Genomic DNA, 20270 nt, shown 5'->3' with positions numbered 1-20270 from the left:
GCAACATCCAAGGCAGAGATTGAAAGACAAATGGGCCAGGAGGACATGTCAGATGGAGGGATCTGTAGGACTAAAAGCATACGAGTGATAACTCTTCTTTTGCTGTTGTTTGCTTGCTTTTTTGTTTTTGGTTTTGTTTTTCAAGGCAGGGTTTCTCTGTTTTTTGTTTTTTTTTCTTTTTGAAGCAGGGTTTCTCTGTGGCTTTGGAAGCTGTCCTGGAACTAAACTCTTGTAGACCAGGCTGGTCTCGAACTCACAGAGATCCACTTGCCTCTGCCTCCCCAGTGCTGGGATTAAAGGCAATACCACCAACGCCCAGACTCTGTATTGTTTTGGAGCCTGTCCTGGGACTAAGTTCTTGTAGACCAGACTGGTCTCGAACTCACAGAGATCTGCTTGCTTCTGCCTCCCGAGTGCTGGGATTAAAGGCATGTACCACCAATGCCTGACCTTGCCATCTTTTCTTAACTTAAATTATCCCAACTTCCTTTTGCCTCTGTGCTTTTATCTCACTCTTCTGTAAATCTTACTTTCACTCTTACTCTGACTGGCTGCGTGGCTGCGTGGCTGCGTGGCTGGCCCTGGAAGTCCTCCTCTCCTTGTTTGTTCTCTTGCTCCTTCCTCGGTTCTCCTTCTATTTATCCTCTCTGCCTGACAGCCCTGCCTATCTTTGCTCCTGTCTTGCTATTGGCCGTTCAGCTCTTTATTAGGACAGGACCATCAGGTGTTTTAGACAGGCACAGTAACACAGCTTCACAGAGTTAAACAAGTGCAGCATAAACAAAAGTCACACACCTTAAAATAATATTCCTCACCACCTGGGAAACCAGAGGTCCCCCACCTCCTGGCCTAGCTGGTGGGCCCACATCTCTGAGAAGGTGACAGTGATTCACTAGGGAGGCTTTGTGAGAAGGGAAACAGGTTTAAATACATCGACATGCCTTAAACAGGAGCAGCATACCTTAGGGATCCACACGGGTCTGATTCCAGCAATAGAGCATTCTCTAAATAATGAAAAGGTGAGACTCACATGCCATATGAATTTGAGTCGATCTCTGGGGAGGGAGGCTTGTGGGGTTGGTCGGGACAGTGAGAAGGAAGAGCTGGCGGCATACACAGCACGCAGGGGGTTGGATGTAGCTTGCTCGGTGGATCCACACACAAAGCCCTGGGTTTGGTCCCCAGTGGGGTGTGGAGGCACACACTTGTAATCCCCGCACTCAGGAGGTGGAGGCAGAAGACTCGGAAGTTGGTCATCCTCAGTTACATAAGAACTTTGAGGCCAGCCTGGGCTACACGAGATCCTGATTCAAAATAAAAGAGAACAAGTGAAAGACACCACGAGAATGGGCTGTGGGCACTCAGCACAGTGCCTGGCACAAGGGGAGTGTCTCAATAAGGGCACAATCATCATTATTAGAAGTTGTCATTAATTACCAGCAGGAAGAAACTAGGGCAAGACTGGAGGGTGGTGAGAGCATTTTGAGCAATACCAGGCGGCCGAAGGCGCCAAAGGAACCCCTTTTAGCATAACTTCCACTTGGCAAAGGGACCCATGGAAATGTGCTGCTGGCCCAGTGCTGAAGGGGACCAGGAGGGCCAAATGACATCAGCTCACGGGGACTGGAGATCAAACCAGAGACCTAGTACCACGTTCTCAACCTGCAGGAGCAAATGAGGCCTGGAAGAATGAAGAGCATCCCCTGACCCCAACTGAGGTCAGCTAGAAGCGCAATCCAAGCTGCAACCCTGTCCCCGAGCCACTTCCTCTGCCATGAGCCGGAGTCTCTGGGCACCCATCCCCTATAGTCTGGAAGGTGAATGGGGAACCAATTGGGCCAGCAACAATTCTGCAGGGCAGTGCAAGCGGAGGGTGACTCTCTAGAAACTGGCAACAAGGTACCTCCCTGCAGGGTGAGGTGTCCTGGCAGGGTGAGATCACACCCAACTCGGTGTGACTAAAGTCATTCACCGTGGGATAAGTAGGTTTCCCAGAGGGAGTGCCCTAGGAGACATTGGAGGCCTCATCTGTGTCTCACCCAATATTATTGATTCTCTGTTACATAATAAGCATGGTGTAAAGGCTTGTAGGTGAGTGCATGAAACTTTCCCAGCCTGCAGAGTAGGCACTGTTACCACGCCAGCACACACGGCAGAGGAGGCCAGCTGAGAGGGGGGGCAGCCCAGAACCCCACTCTATACCTATCTTAATTGTCTCTAAGTATTCTCATTATGATATAATTCGAGTTTAAAGAAAAATTACAAGCTTAATTTCCTTATGATTATCAATAAGAGTCCCCCAAATGTTAATATTTGAGCAGATTTTGTTGTATTACATTCCCTTCTATTTTTTGACAGGATTGCCATGACAAATGGTCGTGGCCTAGGTGGCCTCAGAGCTGGAACTCATTTTCTCACTGGACGTTGAGGACAAAGCTACAACAGGGTGGATTTCTCCAGAGGCCTCATCTCCCCAGATCTTGCTCTGTGTGAGCACCCCCCGGCTCTCCCTGTGTGTCAACACTCCCGCCTCTTCTAAGGACCAGAATCAGATGAAATTAGTCTACCCTAAAGACCTTACCTCGACTCACACTTCTTTAAACCTTGCTGATATTCTTATATTCAGAGGACACAACACCCACAGGGTGGCTCACTACCATCTGTAACTCCAGTTACAGGGAATCTGATGTCCTGCCTGGTGTCTAAGGGCCCTGCATACATGTGGTGCAGATAAACATATGCAAGCAAATATTCATGCACAATAAGATGAATATCTCAAAACATACGGTCTTACTTCCAAGTATAGGTATGATCTGAGGTGTGTGTTAGGTATCCTTCAATATCCACTTTTTTTTTTTTTTTTTGGTTTTTCGAGACAGGGTTTCTCTGTGGCTTTGGAGGCTGTCCTGGAACTCGCTTGGTAGTCCAGGCTGGTCTCGAACTCACAGAGATCCACCTGCCTCTGCCTCCCGAGTGCTGGGATTAAAGGCGTGCGCCACCAACTCCCGGCTCAATATCCACAATTTGATGACACAATTTCGCCCACAACATGATGTCTTAGGGTTTTTACTGCTGTGATAAACACCATGATCAAAAGCGACTCGGGGAAGGGAGGGTGTATCTCATTTTACAGTTTGTAGTTCATAATCCAGGGAAGTCAGTCAGCGCAGGAGCTTGGAGGCAGGAGCTGATGCAGAGGCCATGGAGAAGCACCACTTACTGGCTTGCTCCTTAGGGCCTGCTCAGCCTGATTTCTAGGACCACCAGCCCAGGGTTGACACTGCCCACAGTGAGATGCTTTCCACCCCACCACATCAGTAGAGAAAATGCACTACAGGCTCTCCACAGGGCAACTGGTGAAGACACTTTCTTATCCAGTTTCCCTCTTTCCAACTGACTCTAGCGTGTGTCAAGTTGACATAACTATGTAGCCCAGACTATTCACATATTTGTATCTCCATGCCTTCAGAGTATACCAAAGGCATGAGGTCCCTTTACCTAATACTTCATGAGTATTTACTAAAATCAAGAACACTTTCCTACAGCTCACAGAACTACCAGAACACGGAGGTTGGCAATGCTATTCTATGCGAGTATGCTATGACAATGCTATTCTGTGAGAATATGCTATGACAATGCTATCCTGTGAGAATATGCTATGACAATGTTATACTATGAGACTATGCTATGACAGTGCTATACTATGAGAATATGCTATAACAGTGCTATACTGTGAGAATATGCTATGACAATGCTATCCTGTAAGATATGCTATGACAATGTTATACTGTGAGAATATGGTATTGTCTGCTACGAGCTATCATGCTCTCAAATCCATCTGTTTGTCCCACTGCTGGTTTAGAAAGTTGGATCACTGGTGAAGGTTGGGTCTGCCAAGTTCCTCCATTGTAGAGTTAGTGTTTCCTTCCATCGCTAATAATTAACTATTTCAGGCCAGCGAGAAAGCTCAACAGATAAAAGTGCTTGCAGTGCAAGCCTGATGACCAAAGTTTGATCCCTGGATCCCACAGCAAAAAGAGAGAACTGACGTCTGAAAGTTGGCCTTCTAACCAGGGTGGTGCGTGCCTTTAATCCCTCTGTGGTTTGAAGCCAGCCTGGTCTACAGAGCAAGTTCCTGTCTAGAAAACAAAAAACAAAAAACAAAAAACAAAACAAAACAAGTTAGCCTTCTGACCTACACCCCCCCACCATACACACACAATAGCAATAACTAAAATAAAAACATAAAATAATAGTTAACACTTGTCTTGCAGAAAGTTACCTTGAAGCTGTGGGAATCTCTTTTTAAGGATTTTTTTTTTTTGGGTGTCCATGTGAGTACAGGTGCCAGCTGGAGGCAGAAGCCAGAGGTTTCAGATACCCCTGAGGCTGCAGTTACAAGCTGCACCACACCCAGCTGGTGTGGGTGATCGGAGCCTGGCTCAGGTCTTCTGCAAGAGCAGGCCTTAACTGGTGAGCAGTCTCCAGCCTGAAATACATTGTTTTTATTTTCAAACGTTATTCATCATCATCATCCTCTGTATGTGTGTGAGAAAGAGAGAGAGAGGGAGGGAGGGACAGAGGGAGGGACAGAGGGAGGGACAGAGGGAGGGGTGGAGGGAGGAAGGGAGGGAGAGAGGGGTCAGGTCAGAAGACAACTCTGTGAGGTCAGTACTCACATGGACTCTGTGGGACTAATCCGTCAGGCTTGTGTCCTTGGGTGGCAAGTGTCTTTATCTGCTGAGCCATCTTGCTGGCTCCAAACCATGAGAATATCTTGCCTCTTGTCAAACACAAATCCCTGATGATGATCATTGTTGCAGTGTGTTTTTACGATGTGGTGGCTTGATGGCTACTCTAATGCCATAGTTCTCTCCACTTGAGGGATTTCCCCACTTTTTTTCCCATTCATTTCTATCAAGGCAAACTCAACAATTCTTACTTAATAGGTTACGATCCATTATTGCTCTATTTAAACGCCCAAGTTGTCCCAGATTTAGCTAGTCAGAGCTGCCTCAAGCCTGAGAGCCGCCCCACTTTTTTTTTTTTTAGCTTACAGGAAGGCAATTTATTAACAGAAAGCAACCTGAGAAGTCCTGTCCACAGACAGTGACCACAGCGACCTTCCTTCCTTCGAGGGCTGTCAGAGGGGATGGAGGTCACATCCTCAATCGGCCTGATCCTTCATCCCAAGTGAGCGATTGACAGGTCCTGGGTCCAGGAGATGTAGTCTTGTTTCCTCCCGTGGTCCACAGTTAGGCAGACAGAATAGCGGTGCCCAGTCCCTGAAGCAGACATGACAGCATCTGGGGAGGACCTCCTCTTGGTCAGCTTTCACATCCCCACCCCTCCACCCCCACCCCCTCGGCCAGTCCCTCTCGGCAAAGGTTTCCTTACTAGACGATCAGTGGACACTGACAAAGGTCTCACTGAAAGATGCAATGGTGTGAGAGATACCAAGTAATTCTCTCCTCCAGCCACCTGAGCTGAGGTCCAAGACCTATTCCTTATCATTTGCCTTCGCCTTGCGGGTACCCTTTTTTTTTTTTTTTTTTTTGAGTCATCTTGGGTCTCTGACACTGGAAAGACAGTGTGAGAAGGCTAACGCCAACCCCACTTTTAAATGCAACATTGCACGACTACCAAAGAGATCGACCTCTATGGCATCAGGGTGTGGGTGATGAAGCCTTCCTTACTCCTCTGTGCTCTTAAGCTGGGGATGAGGCCAAAGGCTGTAGCCACATGGAGTTCCCACGTGACCTACGGGGCTACTGGATCCCTTCACTGCTATTTGCCAGGCATGGCCTCAGCTCTTTAAAAGGTAGGAAAGTGGGGGTGAACAGGAGAGACAGCTCACGATTGCGTACTTTCTAGAATTTGAGAACATTAGTTCAGAGGTCAAATTTTAAAAAATTCTTATTTATAGTTTTTATATATACCTTAAATTCGTTTGTTGTGTGTCTGTGTTCGAGTGCAGAGACAGCCTTCAGGAGCTGCTTGTCTCCTTCCGTGTGTAAATTGTGGGGATCAAACTCCAGTTGTCAGAGTTAGTGACAGGCACCTTTACCCACACGGTGGAGGCAGCAACCACTGGGGCGAGCGGAGGCACAGTTGAAGACCCGGAGTGGGGTATACAAACCGAGGGCCCATAGGTACAGAAATGGCATTGAAAACCAGGAGACGGGATGAGATCATCCAGGCAAAGGGTGTAGATCGAAGCCAGAGTCCAGACAGAGAACTGTAAAGTGAAGCGACATCTCCCCTGTCATGCTCGAGAGGTGTCACGTGAATGCCTCCAGAGAGGACGAAGTCTGGAGCGGGGAAGGCTACTGAGAACCCAGGAAGCTCTGGCCGGGGGCCCCCAGAGCGGGGCCTGCCTGGGGCGGGGCCTCACTTCGGCTGTGGGCATGGCCTTAGCTCTCGGCGGCAGCTCCGGGACCGGCCGGCGGCCGGGGCGATGACGTCAGTGCATGACTGGGTTTTTATGAATGAAAGGAATCCTGTGCGTGAGTAATTCCGGGAAGCTCGCCTTACAACTGCGCGCGGCTCCGGCCCCCTGCGCCGCCCGCCCCATAACAAAACTCCGAGCGGCGCTGCGCGGAGCCGGGTTCCCAGTGAACTGCGGTCCCAATCGGGGAGGAGTGGGGCTCGAGAGCGGCCTGGGACCGCCACCGCGACAGCTGCGGGGACAGCTGCGACTAAGCGCGCGCGGAGAGCCGGGCCCGGCGGAGAGCGGTGAGGACGCGTCAGGGACCGGGACCGCGCGAGGGGCGAGCGCTCCGGATCGTGCCTGGGCCGCGCTGTCGGCGCCCCGGAGCGTCTGCCCACCGAGGGGCCCCGGAGGGGCTGGCTGGGAGGCGGCGCGCGGGCCCCGCAGGAAGCCGGGGCGGGGGCGGGGGCGGGGGCGGAGGCGGGGCGTGCACGTACGTGACTCGGTGAGAACAGTCCCTGGAGCCTCGCCCAGCACCTTGTGTGCGCGGTTTGTTTACGTCTCCCGGCGGCGGGCGTGCGCGTGTGTTCTCCTGGGTCCTACGGGCTGAGTGCGCACGGGGTACCTCGGGGTGCGTGGGTTTGCCTTTGGCCGCACGCGCTCCCTGGAGACTGACACTAACCGGGTTGTACCTACGGGCTGAGTGCGCACCGGTGTCCACTGGCGCAAATGCGGAATAAGGACCCGAGTGAAGGAAGTGGCCCAGTCGATGGTTACACCAGGTCTGGAATTTTTTTTTTAACTCTCCCTCCTCTCCACCCTCCGCTGTCCTCCCCCTTCCCACCAGCCGGTACTGCCCGGCCCCAGTTGTCTCCGGAGTTTCCCCTGGCTGGAGCCATATGACATCAGTGTTTGTTCCTCGCCCAGCGCGAGGTAGAGCAGAAGTGAGCGAGCCAGTCTTCTCCTGGCTACCTGGTAACGAAGGGCGTGGAAGTCCTTCTTAGCCCCGGGTTTTCTGGCTCAGTATGGACTGTTCCTCTCTGGACTGTCCATTCCTCTAAGGAGAAATAGAGAAGGCCAGAGAGGCCTTGGCAAAGATTGGGGAAGGCAAGGCTCCCGGGCTACAGTGGCTAGTCCGGATGTCTGAGGCTGCACCTGCTGGGTCCTGAAGGATGGAGTGAGGTTGATAGTCACACTTCTGGAAGTTTCAGTTCTCTGATGGGACTCGTTAGACTGGACCCCAGGGCTAATGAAAGACTGGCCCATCTAGAGTCCACCCTGAACCAGCAAGATCAGCAGGCAGTATAATCCCTGGTCCTCCTTCGGGAAGGGTTAATGTGGAAGGGGAGCACTGTCAGAAAACACTTGGTTAGGCCAGCAACCATGGTCATGCTCGAACTTTCCCTCTGGCCCCGCTGCTTGAGCGTTCTGGAATCCAAGGAAGTGGCAGCTGAGCTTGTTATGGGGCAGAGTCAGTGATACTTTAACTTTGAGCCCAGTGAGTTCTGCTACCACTGAGGACTGCAATGTCCCGCCCCCGTCTGTGGCGGGATGGCAGGAGAGCGCCATAGGCTGCCGTGCACAGCCTGTTTATCAGGGGAACCAAGGCCTGAAGATGGAGGTGTGTGTAGAGTTGGGGGGCTGCAGCCAGGACCCCAGGATTTAGGTGGGTCCATCCTTGAAACTGTTCAAGAAACACTCCCGGTAGGGCTGGAGGGTCAGTGGTGAGGGAAAAGGGGCTAACTGGCTCACTGCCAGATGGGAACTTAGCATGGAAAGAGTCTGTTTTTCCTTGATCCCCAGGGGTCCACTAGAGCCCAGGACCCCTAGATAATGCACTTTTTTAAAATGAGTGTCTGGTGCCAGCAGAGGTCAGAAGAGGGTCTTGGGTCCCTCAGAATTGTAGTTATGGATGGTTGTGAGCCGTCATGTGGGCGCTGGGAACCTGTGTCCTCCTCCGCAAGGGTGACAAGTGCTCTTAAGCACTGAGCGGTCTGTCCTGTCCGGCTTATCGATCTTGTAAGGGAGGACCCACTTTGGGTCACAGTGTAAATGGGCATACCCTCACTGCAACAGGAAGGCCTGGTGAGGGCAGCTCACCCATGGCCGCGCTAGTGTGGGGCCGCTGGCTCCCATCTCACTGCGCTGGGAAGCTTAGCTGACCCTGAGCTCGCACAGAGGCTGGGCTAGATGCTTAGGGGTGCAGTGAACAGACAGATCCGGGGACTGCATCCTGGGAGACAGAGAAAAAGAGCCCAAAAGCTGAGTACAAATCAGCAGCTGAGATAGGGGCCACGAAGGAGAAGTTACTTCGGCCTCAGTAGTAACAGGGCTCCTACTTAGCCAGGGCAATCATGGAAGGTTTCCCTGTGGAGGAGGCTAGGGAGTAGAGTCTGATGGTGCGGTCATTCGGGACTCAGCACAGGGCTTGGCACACAGCAGGTGCTTCTTGGATATGTGGATAGTTGAGGAAATGGGCAGTGAGTCCAGGGAAGCAGATAGCAAGATTGTGAGCTGTAGGAGTCTTGAAGGAATGTCCCCCAAAATGAGCAGGTCCTGTAGGGCGCAGGTAGCTTCCTCCTTCACACACAGAGCCTGCGTTCCTTTTGGCCAGTAGTCATCAGGAAATCTAAACTGCTCATTTGTTGCTTATTAGCAAAAAGAATGCTGGGAGAGGAAGGGAACATGTTATCATGGAGGCTCCTCTGTGGACGGGGCAGCTGATAGCATGGACCCTGTGGTTTTGATTTTTTTCCAAAGATTCGTTTAAAGTTCATTTCTATTTACATAGGTGTGTGTGCCTTAGTGGGTTTATGTGTACCACATGTGTGCAGATGGCTGTGGAGGCCAGAGGGTGTCAGACCCCTGGAACTGCAGTTGCTGGTGGACATGATCCACTTGACTTGGTACTGAGGCCAGAACCCGGGTCCTCTGCAGGAGCAGCAGGTGCTCTTAGCCACAGCGCCATCTCTCTGGCACTATGTTTGTTTTGTGATACAGGGTCTTATGTAGCCTGAGCCGGCTTTGAACTTCTGGCCTTCTGATTTCTGCCTCTTGAGGTGTAGGTGACCACACCTGACTAGCACAAGGTCTCGAAACATGCCAAACATGGTCAAGTTTGTAGGTATGTGTCTCCAGTGACCCCTTTGACGCTATTGGAGGTGGAGGTAGAGGCAGAGGAGGGGGTAAGGCAGTGGTGAGGCCACTGTGGTCTTGGTTTGGCTGGAAGAGGAAGTGGCCCCTAGCTGTGCAGGTGGAGGAGAAGGGAGGTCAGTGCTCACAGCCTGGCTGCTTGTACTCTCATGCTTCTGCCTCCAGGAAGCCTTCCCTGGTTTCCTTTCCTTTCGTGCGGTGCCTCCACCCTGCGGGAGGCGTTGGGAGCTTTCCACTGGGCCAGAATCTGACAGACTAAAAGTCGGCCATTGTCATCGCTGGGTGGTTGGTGCCTTAGCATCAGGGGAGTCTGGGCCAGAGAAAGGGAGTGACAGCTTGAGGTCACACAGTGAGACTGTGGGTGGCAGAGCGGGGCTGGAACCCCAGGATGCGTCCCTGCACTGCTCAGTTCTCCCAGTCTTGCGCCCTCCAGCAGGGAGGAGGCGGCCCGTGCTCACTGCCAAGACCCAGGCAAACACATTTTTTCCCTCTGTCCTCACCAAGTAAGCAGTGTGGCTCAGCAGCCGGAGAGGAGCCCATGCCAGTGGGTGGGCCGTCTGCAGGATGTCTCGGGTGTACAGCTGAGGGGCCCGGGACAGGGACAGGAAGGCCATGGCCCCGGGCTGCTCAGCCATCATGACCCGAGAATGAGCTCACTCCTGGGTCTCCAAAGAATACTAGGAACCTCAGACCTGGAGTTGGCCCTACTGGCTTCCCCAGGAAGAAGAAAAGCCTGGAGGGTGGGGTCCCTGGATCGGGCAGACTGGTGGCAGTGGAGCCTCCTGGCCTTGTGTCCTGCAAGCTGGGGCCTGCGGCTAGAAGCCGAAAGTCAAAGGTGACGGAAAAACTTCCCCCTTCTCGTGCTGGGACATTCCCTCTGTGACTGTGACTGCTGAGCCGGGACATTCCTGGGCAAATGTGGGCCTCCATTGGAGTTTGAGGATGCCACGGAGGGACCTGAGGCTACAATGGGGGTTGGTGGGATGGGCAGGTGCCAGCCTTCCTTGGGTAGAGCAATCATGCTTTCATTCGTTCCTAGGGTAGAACATGGCTGCAGCCCCACCTCTTGGGGGCCTGGCTATGTTGAGGATTCTGAGGTCATGTGAAGGTTCAGTGGAAAACTGAGGGTTTTGTTTTCTGAAGCAGGGTTTCTCTGTGTAGCCCTGACTGTGCTGGAACTCACTCTGTAGACCAGGCTGGCATCAAACTCAGAGATCCGCCTGCCTCTGCCTCCCGAGTGCTGGGACTAAAGGCGTGTGCCACCTGAGGTTTTGGAAGCTTCGGGAGCTGCTGTCATCTTACTGGAAAGACTTGCCTGCTTAGAGTGGGCAGTGCCCAGCCCTCCAGGTCCAACCTTGACTTCGTCTAAGATGCAAGGAGACCAGAAAAGACACCTGACTCCTTAGGGTCAGGCTGTGCTGCCGAGGCTCTGGACCAGGCGCAGCACCCAGCACCAGGCAGGCCCTAGTTAACCTATGCAGGGAGAGGCCCCTTCTTCCACCAGGCCCCTTGACTAAGCAAGTGCCCCCAGCAGTCCTGCACACGGCTGGCTAGAAGGCCCGGCTGTTTGGGGTCATGTGTGTGTTCCATCCCTAGCTGACCTAAACCAGGTCCAGGCACACACCCTAGGTGAAGTGGCTTCCTCTCCCCAGATGAGGAAACAGGGCTCATAGAAGGAGCTGTACTGAGGGCATACTGTGAGGAAGTGTCTGGCTAGGTGTGGCTTCAGTCCTGGGCTCTGCCCTGTGTGGCTGTGACCCCTCTGTCACCTTCTTTGGGTATTATCTGACATTGTTATCAGGAAGACTATGAAGATGATGGGAGGGATTAAGAGTCAGTCCTGAGCCTGGCGGTGGTGGCACACACCTTTAATCCCAGCACTTGGGAGGCAGAGGCAGGTGGATCTCTGTGAGTTCGAGGCCAGCCTGGTCTACAGAGCAAGTTCCAGGACAGGCTCTAAAGCTGCAGAGAAAACCTGTCTCAAAAAATGAAGGGGAAAAAAACCTCTGAGAATTCTGCCTGGATTGCAGACAGGCTGCTGTGTGGCTTTTAGCAAGTGATGTGCCTCTCTGGGTCACTACTTCCTCTTGGGGTGGTCTCTAGGGCCTTTCCTACGTGCTGCTCTGTGGTGACCCTGGCTTGCTGTGCTGACTCAGAGCAAGCCCCCAGAGCTGACCGCAACCCTGACACCTGGTCAGGCTCAGCAGTTTTACTAAGATGCCAGACCACCTCTGCCCCGCAGTTTATACGACAAGCTTCAGCTAAAACTGTGGAAGAAACTGTTTCATTCTACAGATGGGAAGGTAGAGGCCAGAGTTGTGAAGCTCTCCCCAGGTCGCACAGCCTGGAGAAAACATGGACAGTACTCAAACTCCGGGCATGCTTCTCAGTCAGTGCCCCTTTCCCTGCTTCCCAAGACCTGGTCTGGGCCAAAGGTCACATGGGTGCGGTCCCTATGCTTGTTCCAATTCTCCTGGCACCGGTGGCATCTGCCTGGCAGATAGCGAGGAGAAAGATGTAGAGGCTAACTAACAGGTTTCGCTCACCGTGTTCCCCTAAGCTGGTCTTGGGACTTGGCTGGGACAGTTGCCAGCTGGGTGACCATGACAGAAGCTCCACTCGCCCACACCCCCACTGCCCGTTCCCTGCCCACGTTGGGCAGGGCTGACTCAGCTGTCTGGTATAGGGACAACAAGGAAATGGATGGTTACACCACCAAGGGCAAGAAGGGCTGGGGGACAGAGGGTACCAGGCAGTCCTATGGGCCAGGGAGGGCTTCCTACCCTAGGGACCGAGAGTGGGCAGGAACCTGGCACAGGAACCGAGAGTGTGGGGGGTGCAGGACGGGGGAAGGGCAGGAGTGGGAGAGAAAGTGAGAGATTCCTCCAGGCTGGAGGCAGAATGGAGGGAGGCATGCCCAGAGCACCGCGCGACGCCTGCACCCTTGTCTTCTGGCTAGTAGGGACCAATGGGACCCATGGGAGGTACCACCCCACCACCACCACCACCACCATAGTGTGTGGCTCAGGCAGGGTAGTATTTAACAAACGCCACTACAACCAGATGAGGTGGCCCGCAGCTGTAATCCCAGTACTCAGTGACTGAGGCAGGAGGACCAAAGGTTCTAGAGTCTCCTGCGAAGTCAGCACAGGAAGTCTAGAACTGCCCGAGTCTGGTCTGAGCCCCAGGTGCAGCCCCTAGCTACATCGTGAGGGGGCATGGTGGCTTTCTGTTTTGTAGAGACAGGGTCTTGCTTGAACTTGGTGTGTAGCCAAGGATGGACTGAAAATTATGACCTTCTTTCTTCAGCCTTCCCAGCCCTGGGATTAAAGGGTGTGTGTCACGCCTGACCTAGTGGTTCTTTATTAGTTTTAGTTTTGTTTTAGCCCAGGCTGGCTTTGAATCCATGATCTAACAGGATGCCCTGGACTTCTGACCCTCCTGTCTGTTTCCTGTTGCCGGGGTCCTGTGCACCTGCAGGCCCCCATAAGACCCTCCTAGCCTTGGTGCCACAGGAGCTGTGTCGGTCAACAGTGTCTTCAGTGGCCAACTTCCCTTTCCTGCCCCACTCCTTCCTGCTGTCTGAGCTGCTCCACCAGCCCCTAACCCAGTGGGAGTTCCTCAGAAGCCCCAGACTGCCCCCACCTCAGCCTGAGTCACAGCGAAGAATTCCACAGTTGCCACACGAGCACCTTCTCTGGCCGGCTAGACCTGTTCTAAGCCCAGGGGTAAACCACAGAGGACTGAACAGGGGTCCTGCTGTTGGAGAGGGGACTGCCTCACAGGACGGACACTGAGCAAGATGGTACACGTATGTGAGTGTGAAGACTCAGGGCCAGATGTGTGTGCGTGTGGGTGTGGAGGCCAAAGGTTGGCGCCCAGTGTCCTCTTTGATTACTTGTGGCTGTATACGAACTCAGAGCTCCCGGTTCAGTTAGCCTAGCTAGCCAGCTTGCCTCGGGGATCCCATCTTTACATGGGTTTGGGGAATCCAAACCCTGTGCCTCTCACTTGCCCGGAACTCACAGAGATCCTCCTGCCTCTGCCTCCCTAGTGCTGGGTTTAAAGGTGTGCACCACCAACTACCACCTGGTGCCCTTTTAAATTTTTAACATTTTGTTTCCTGTGCATGAGTATTTTGTCTGCATACATATCTGTGCACCATGTGTTCATTCCCCAATTCAAAAAGAAAGAGAGAGGGTTGGAGAGATGGCTCCATGGCGAAGAGCAGTTGTTTGACAGGATCTCATGTAACCCTGGCTGGCCTCAAGCTTGCTATGTGCAACAGTGGCCTTAAGTCCTTCTTGATCTGCCACTTCTCAAATGCTGGGCACAGTCGTGCGCCACACCAGCCTCCCCCACCAGCTTTTAAAGTTCACCTGTCTCCCCAGTGCCAGGTACAAGGCAAACTAGCTAACCAGGAACTGGCCGTTGGAGGAATGCGAGGCTTCCAGGCCTATGGGGAAGGCTCAGGGGACCACGGCTCACTTTCGGCTAGGGGATGGCTGATATTCCCTCTAGGGCCATGGAGTTAGTTCCCGGTGGGCAGAGTCCAGACAGTTTGGGAAACCTTCCCAAAACATGACCTTGGACAGATGCGGCTGGGGAGGACACTGGGGTGCTGTATCCTGTATCTACAGGATGGACTTTGGGCACTCAAGAGGCAGAGGCAAGACGATAGGGAGTTTGGGGCCAGCCTGGGTCATATGGTGGGACTGCGCTGTGCTTAAAGGATCTTAGATGGATACCCTAGAGCCCACAAGTGGACGGGGAAAACTGACTCCTGCAAATTACCCTCTGACCTCCACCCAGCTGTCATGGCTCTGGTGGACCCAACTAACACATACAACTGAAACAGACCAAAACAAGCATGCCCGGGCCCCGCGTGGGAGAATGGTCAGAGGGAGGAGTGGCCACTTCCTTAGTCCAACCATTTGTTGAGGACTTGGTGTGTGCAGGCACCCACCTTGGCGTGCTGAGGCCGTGGTGAGACTGGCACTTGGTGGAGGACAGGGAGGGAGGGACAGCCCAGCAGCTGGGATGGTGGGTGGTCAGAGAGGACCCCTCTGAAGAGGAAGATCTAGATAACCAGTCACTGCGGGGAGCTGGGTAGGCCCGAATTCTGAGATAGGAGCCTTGAATGCCAGGGTATGGAGATTGGATTTTATTCTAAGTAAGGCATAAACAAAACAACTAAGATGACTGTCAGCTTCTTTCTCTCCTAGGTCTCCAGCCCAAAGGGCACCTTCTGCAAAAATGTCTGTGGATCCCTTATCCAGCAAAGCCCTGAAGGTGAGGTACTAGCTCCTGAGGTCTCTGCTGCTGCTCCTGGTAGTGCAGCGGACCGGACCTCCCAATTCCCCTTTCCTTCCTGGACCAAGCAGCAAGGGGCTGAACCGCTTCCCCCACTGAAAGGGGCTTTCCAGGCTGGGTTTCTCAGCTGGGTCCAGGACTTGACGCTTGGTTAGTTTGAGCCCTGGGTGGCCTCCTATGTGCTGATGCTAGTTCCGGTCACCTTCAAGGTCTTGGCTCAAGTCCAGTAACCGCCAAAACGGGGAGGAGGGGCGCCCTAGGAAGTGGGACGGCATCCCCAGCACGGGCGGCATGCCTCTGTTTCCCCACGGCTCGCAGGTCAAGCGTGAGCTGAGCGAGAACACGCCGCACCTGTCGGATGAGGCGCTGATGGGGTTGTCGGTGCGCGAGCTGAACCGAAACCTGCGCGGTCTGTCGGCGGAGGAGGTGACACGGCTGAAGCAGCGGCGTCGCACACTCAAGAACCGCGGCTATGCGGCCAGCTGCCGTGTGAAGCGCGTGTGCCAGAAGGAGGAGCTGCAGAAGCAGAAGTCCGAGCTGGAGCGCGAGGTGGACAAGCTGGCGCGCGAGAACGCCGCCATGCGCCTGGAGCTCGACGCGCTGCGCGGCAAGTGCGAGGCGCTGCAGGGCTTCGCACGCTCGGTGGCTGCCTCCCGCGGGCCCACCGCACTGGTGGCGCCCGCCAGCGTCATTACCATCGTCAAGTCGGCGCCAGGCCCCTCCCCTGCTCCTGACCCCGCCCCCCTGCTCTTAGTACCCGCCCCTTTCCCCCCCCGGCACCGCCCCTCTGACCCGACTCCCTTACCAAAGTGCCTGAGCGCCTCCTGCTCCAAGTCCGTTTCTCTGCCACTGCTACCCAGTGTGGTGACTTCACATTCCTTTCCTGGGCTCTTTTTAACTCTTGCAGACCCCCAAACTGGGACCTGATGGCCCTGGGGAGGGGCAGCTTTGCTAAATTGAGGGGAGGGCGTTGGGGTCCTGGGTTTCCTTGGGCTGAAAGTCCATCTCGGATGGGAAGGAGGTGGTGTAGAGATGGTCCGGAGAAGAGTTGGCAAGAGAGGCTTTGGATTGCACCAGCATGCCCTTCCGTCCCTCCCAGGACTTAGGGCTGGGTGTGACCTTGTGGGGGTGCCTTGCTGGGAAGCAGAACTCGAGACCTCCCAACTCTGCTTGGGACCTGGGAATGTCAGGCTTTCCCAAGCTAAGAGTCTTTGGGCTGACCAGTGAAGCTCAGTTGACAGATGGGGAAGCTGTCAAGGCAACGTGACCCATGACCACACAGCAGCCTGACATGGGGCCTTCTCACTGCTAACATTCCAGCCATGGATTGACTGCAGAGGGGAATGGAGTTGTAGGAGGGCCTCTCCGGCCTGGGAGACCTTTGTCTATGTGGTGGGGGAAGAGAAGCTGAGGGAGAGAGGAGGTGACACAAAGGGACTCGGTGAGGAGCCGGCCAGCCAGAGGAGGGGCATTGGAGATGACCTCTGTGGTAGGTGGAGACAGACACTGGTCCTGGCGCGGGGAGTGGAGGAAAGGGGCCTTGGAATCAAGGCTTCCTTTGGTCCTGAGTATCTGTGGTGGTTGTGGGGGTTGACTATCGGTCCCCTGGGAAGTCTGGCCAGCACCTCCCTGATACTGTATACAGCTGAACCCTCCCACTCTTATTTATTGCACGAATCTAAGTTATTCTAACCAGCCAGAGCCCAGCTTCTCTTCCCTGGGAAATATGTGGGCCCTGGGCTGGACTTTATATTTTATATCTACAAATAAATCACATTTAATCTTATATTTAGGGAAAGCTGGATGGCGAAAACAGCAAGGTTTTTAAAAAAAAAAAAACTACCCAGCTCCCAGAGTTATTTATTTTCTGACTTAAAGTGAGCCAGTTATCTGCCTTGAGTATTTTGTAGACTTACTGAATAAAGTCGAGTTCTTTTCCACAGATAAGTGTGTGTCCTGGAGTGTTGTGTGTGTGCTCTGACTGAGTGGCCTGAGACCACTTTTGGGTCATGGGAGGCTAAATCCCATTGCTGACTTTTGCAAGCAGGTGTGGGTGGAGACCGGGCAAGGAAAAGCTGTGCTCAGGTCTGCACAGCCCAGGCAGAGAGAAGTCCTGCATTTTCAAACTGTCTACCTCTTTTCACATAGGTCTGATTTTTCTTCAGCCTAGTGGGAGCTACTTCCCAGTGTACCTGAAGGCCCAGGAAAGTGGACTGCTGAGTTCTAGCCAGCAGTCCTCAACCTTAATCTTAGGTCTTAGGGAGAAGGGAAGGGTACCCACGCATTTGCCCTGCCCTGCCTGGTAAGGAGTGGAATACTCTGGTCTTCAGCCAGGGGAACTGGGATTGGGCCCAAATGGTCTTTTTCTGGGTGGTTTCTTGCTGCTCCAGTTTCCTTTGAAATGATGGTGCTATAGAGGCATAGCCTAGGAAAGCCAGAAAGGCTTCAAGCCCTAAATGCATAACAAGTGACAGTCCTTGTATGTGGCTGCTCAGGGAGGGAGAGGGACCAAGCCAAGGGGCAAAGTTGGAGTGTAGGGAAAGGCCAGATCATGTGGCTGGACCCACAGAACTGTCTCCCCCTCAAACTGGGGCTGTGCCAAGCCAAGACTCCTTCCTGAGAGGCCTTCCTCAGGCCTGGCAGCAGGAGGGGTGATGGGTAGAAGTGGGGGTACACAGATCATGTAGACGGTTTACCTTAGGGTTACAGGCTGCCTGGGAAGTTCCCCTGCCCACACTCATTCCAGCCATGCCTGTCACCCATGGGACAGACCTAAGAAAGGCCTGGTGCCTGCAGGGAAGGTATCCATGGCCTGGTACCTTTGCCCTATGCCTCCTGGTTCCTAAGGGTGGAGAGTGGACTCAGAGAGGCCAAGGCAGGTCTCTGATCTTCTGGGAGATAGCTTAAAAAACGGGATGAGGCCTAGCCCTCATGGGGGTGGGGGAGAGGGTGAACACTTCGTGGTTGTCTCTGAGGAAAGGACAAGCGTCCAGTGGGGATGTGGATTTAGTCCCAGACAATGTAAGCACCCCTCTCCGTGACCTGCATATACACCGCACACAGGAAGAGGGCGAATGCCTCTCTCTGCCCACGGCCACACTTCTAGACAAAAAGGGGGCAAGAAAAAACCTCACTGGCAGGCAGAAGAGATTTTGATACAATCTATATTATCTCATATATATATTTCTTCCTGACTTTATTTGCTTGCTTCTGTCACTCATTTAAAATATCACAGAGACCAAAATAGAGCGGCTTTCTGGTGGAACGCATGGCAGTCACATGACAAGATACAAAACTAGGGGGCTCTGTCTTCTCATACATCATACAATTAATTTTCAAGTATTTTCTTTTATGTACAAAGAGCTACTCTATCTGGAAAAAATAAAAAATAAACGAGACAAGATAGGTTATGCATCCTAGAAAGAAAGAATGGTACAGGTTCCTGTCCCGTGTTCCCAAGGACCACTAGCTTCCTGCCACTGAGTTCCCCCCAACCTCACCCACCATGCCAGCAGGCAAGTGCCAGGGTGGGTAGGGACCAGTGGGGACAGGAACCAGCAACATACTTTGGCCTGGAAGGAAGGGGAAGGTCTGAGAAACAGACTGGTAGAAGCAACCCTGGGGGGAACCGTGGCCACTCCCAAGAGCTCCCACATGCCAGCTGCCTTCCTGGGCAAGCCTGGAACCAGCTGGCCAGGCCTACTGGGCGGAGCTGAGAGCTGCCCTCTGGTACCTTATGTGCTCAGGAAGGAGGCTAAGAAGGTTGTTAGGAGACGACAGCCCCGTGAGGGCCCTTCCCATAGACCCTAGAGAAGGAGCCTGTTTGTTCCAGAGGTGACCAGAGGGAGAGCTTCCAGGGAAGACCACAGCAGGGCTCTTCTATACCACTCTGTCCACCTCAAGAGGCTACTGAAGCCACACCCAAGTGCTGCGTGGATCCTACTCGCCGGGTCCTCTGCCACCCTACCTTGGAGGCTCCAGCCCTGGAGGCTGCTCTGGATGTGAGAAGAGAGGGAGTCAGGAGAGAGAACAGGTGGTCCCAGACGAGGGCACCTGACCCCATGCCCGACTACCCGCAGTCCTGAGTGCCTGCAGCTCAACAAGGAAGTGCCTGGGACAGACTGGGGACTGGGGGGGGGCTTTCATATGTGACTAAGGCACAGAAGAGATGGGCCGGGGGCCAGAGGGAGCAGAACACCAGGTCCTACATGGCCAGGGGACCCAGGAGGGTCTGAGACCACCCCTACCTTACGCCTGCTGCATAACCATCCCCCCAGCCTCCTCTGGAAGCGGGCTGAGATGTGGACACTCAGACTTCCCAGGACCCAGCAGGAGTATGACTGCTCCATTGAGGAGGTGCTGGGAAGCCCAAGCCCTGGCACAGTCAGGAAATATAGGGGGGCTCTGCCCCAAACTATCCAGAACTGGACCCAAATGAGAGAGCAGTGTAGGCTGCTGGCTGTCCTCAGCAGACCAGAAGAGCCAAGAGGCAGGCCAAGTGGCCACGGTGAGAACACCCAAGGGCACATAGGCACGGAGGCATCCTTCCTAGGTGAGCCCTGAGGCTCCGGGGTCTGGCTCTGATCCTTGCAGCATGCTAGGCAGGCCTAGGTTGGCAAAAGGGGAGGGTCCACGGAGCAGTCACATCTCCCCCTTCTGGGAATGAGACAAATCTCACACTGGACAGAAATGAACAGGGAAGGGCAGCAGGTGGGAAGATCAGATCAGGTCTGGGTATTGCACGGTGTGGGGTGGGCTGGGCCTGACAGCCTGGGCAGATGCCTTGTTGGGGAGGGGGCTCAGGATGCAGCTTCTGGCCAACACACAAGCATTTGGGCCCAGGCATGGCTGGTTCCAGATGTGTCTCCAGTACAGGATGGGCAGCAGAGGTGTGGCAGCTACAGCCAGTGTCCTTTGCTCCGGCCCTGGATAGTGAAGGGTTGGCCATGTAGACACATTCCTGAGGCTTGTTCCTCTGGAAGTGATATGTGAGTGTTTCTGGTTCAATAAATAAAAGGGCAACAGCAACACTGCGCTGACTGCTCCCAGCCTGGCTGGAGGCTGGAGGAGGCGCCTCTCCTTCCCCACCGGTGCCCACACTCAGAACTCATCATCAGAGCTGAGCAACAGAGTCTTCTCATTGTCACGGGCACCGCTAAGGCTGTGGGACCGGGAAAGGCTGTGGGTGCCACCGCGCCAGGTGGGCCCAGGCTCCAAAGTAGACTGCTGCGTATACTGCTGGTAGGCAGGGGAGAAGTTATGGATGGCGTCCTGCACGATGTCGTGTGGGTTCATTGTCTCCTTGAGGCTGCTGGAGATGCTCTTCATGGGGGCACAGCGGCCTGCAGGGAGGAGCCAGGTGGGGCGAGGGCCA

At 53.9% G+C, this 20270-nt stretch overlaps 2 protein-coding genes and 1 long non-coding RNA gene across 10 annotated transcripts in view; 1 reads left to right on the top strand and 2 right to left on the bottom strand.

The window, feature by feature from the left end:
- Positions 1-3050: 3050 nt before the first annotated feature.
- On the bottom strand, positions 3051-6217 carry LOC121142939. The gene is made up of 4 exons (XR_005880100.1): positions 5940-6217; positions 4680-5285; positions 4283-4489; positions 3051-4139 (listed from the first exon to the last, which is right to left on the bottom strand). It is a non-coding gene; the product is annotated as an uncharacterized LOC121142939 (long non-coding RNA).
- Maff (MAF bZIP transcription factor F) lies at positions 5781-16838 on the top strand. Of its 6 annotated transcripts, none has more exons than XM_040754150.1 (3): positions 5781-5821; positions 14809-14875; positions 15215-16838. In XM_040754150.1, the coding sequence occupies exons 2-3, from the start codon at positions 14840-14842 to the stop codon at positions 15821-15823; spliced, it is 645 nt and encodes a 214-aa protein (XP_040610084.1). In that variant the 5' UTR covers positions 5781-5821; positions 14809-14839; the 3' UTR covers positions 15824-16838. The 6 variants fall into 6 exon arrangements, with proteins under 6 accessions (XP_040610084.1, XP_040610083.1, XP_040610081.1 ...); XM_040754149.1 differs by lacking the exon at positions 5781-5821 and adding an exon at positions 6604-6735; XM_040754147.1 differs by lacking the exon at positions 5781-5821 and adding an exon at positions 6925-7212.
- Positions 16839-18042: 1204 nt separating this feature from the next.
- Positions 18043-20270, bottom strand: part of Tmem184b (transmembrane protein 184B) — a 41761-nt gene continuing 39533 nt past the window's right edge. For all 3 annotated transcript variants that reach the window (XM_013111238.3, XM_021225375.2, XM_021225376.2), the window contains one exon: positions 18043-20238. In XM_013111238.3, the coding sequence (XP_012966692.1) occupies positions 19997-20238 (242 nt within the window). In that variant the 3' untranslated portion in view covers positions 18043-19996. The remainder of the gene's footprint in view (positions 20239-20270) is intronic.

Source organism: Mesocricetus auratus, unplaced genomic scaffold, assembly GCF_017639785.1.
Source record: "Mesocricetus auratus isolate SY011 unplaced genomic scaffold, BCM_Maur_2.0 Super-Scaffold_100010, whole genome shotgun sequence".
Lineage (NCBI taxonomy): Eukaryota > Metazoa > Chordata > Mammalia > Rodentia > Cricetidae > Mesocricetus > Mesocricetus auratus.
This window is presented reverse-complemented; position numbering and strand designations above follow the sequence as displayed.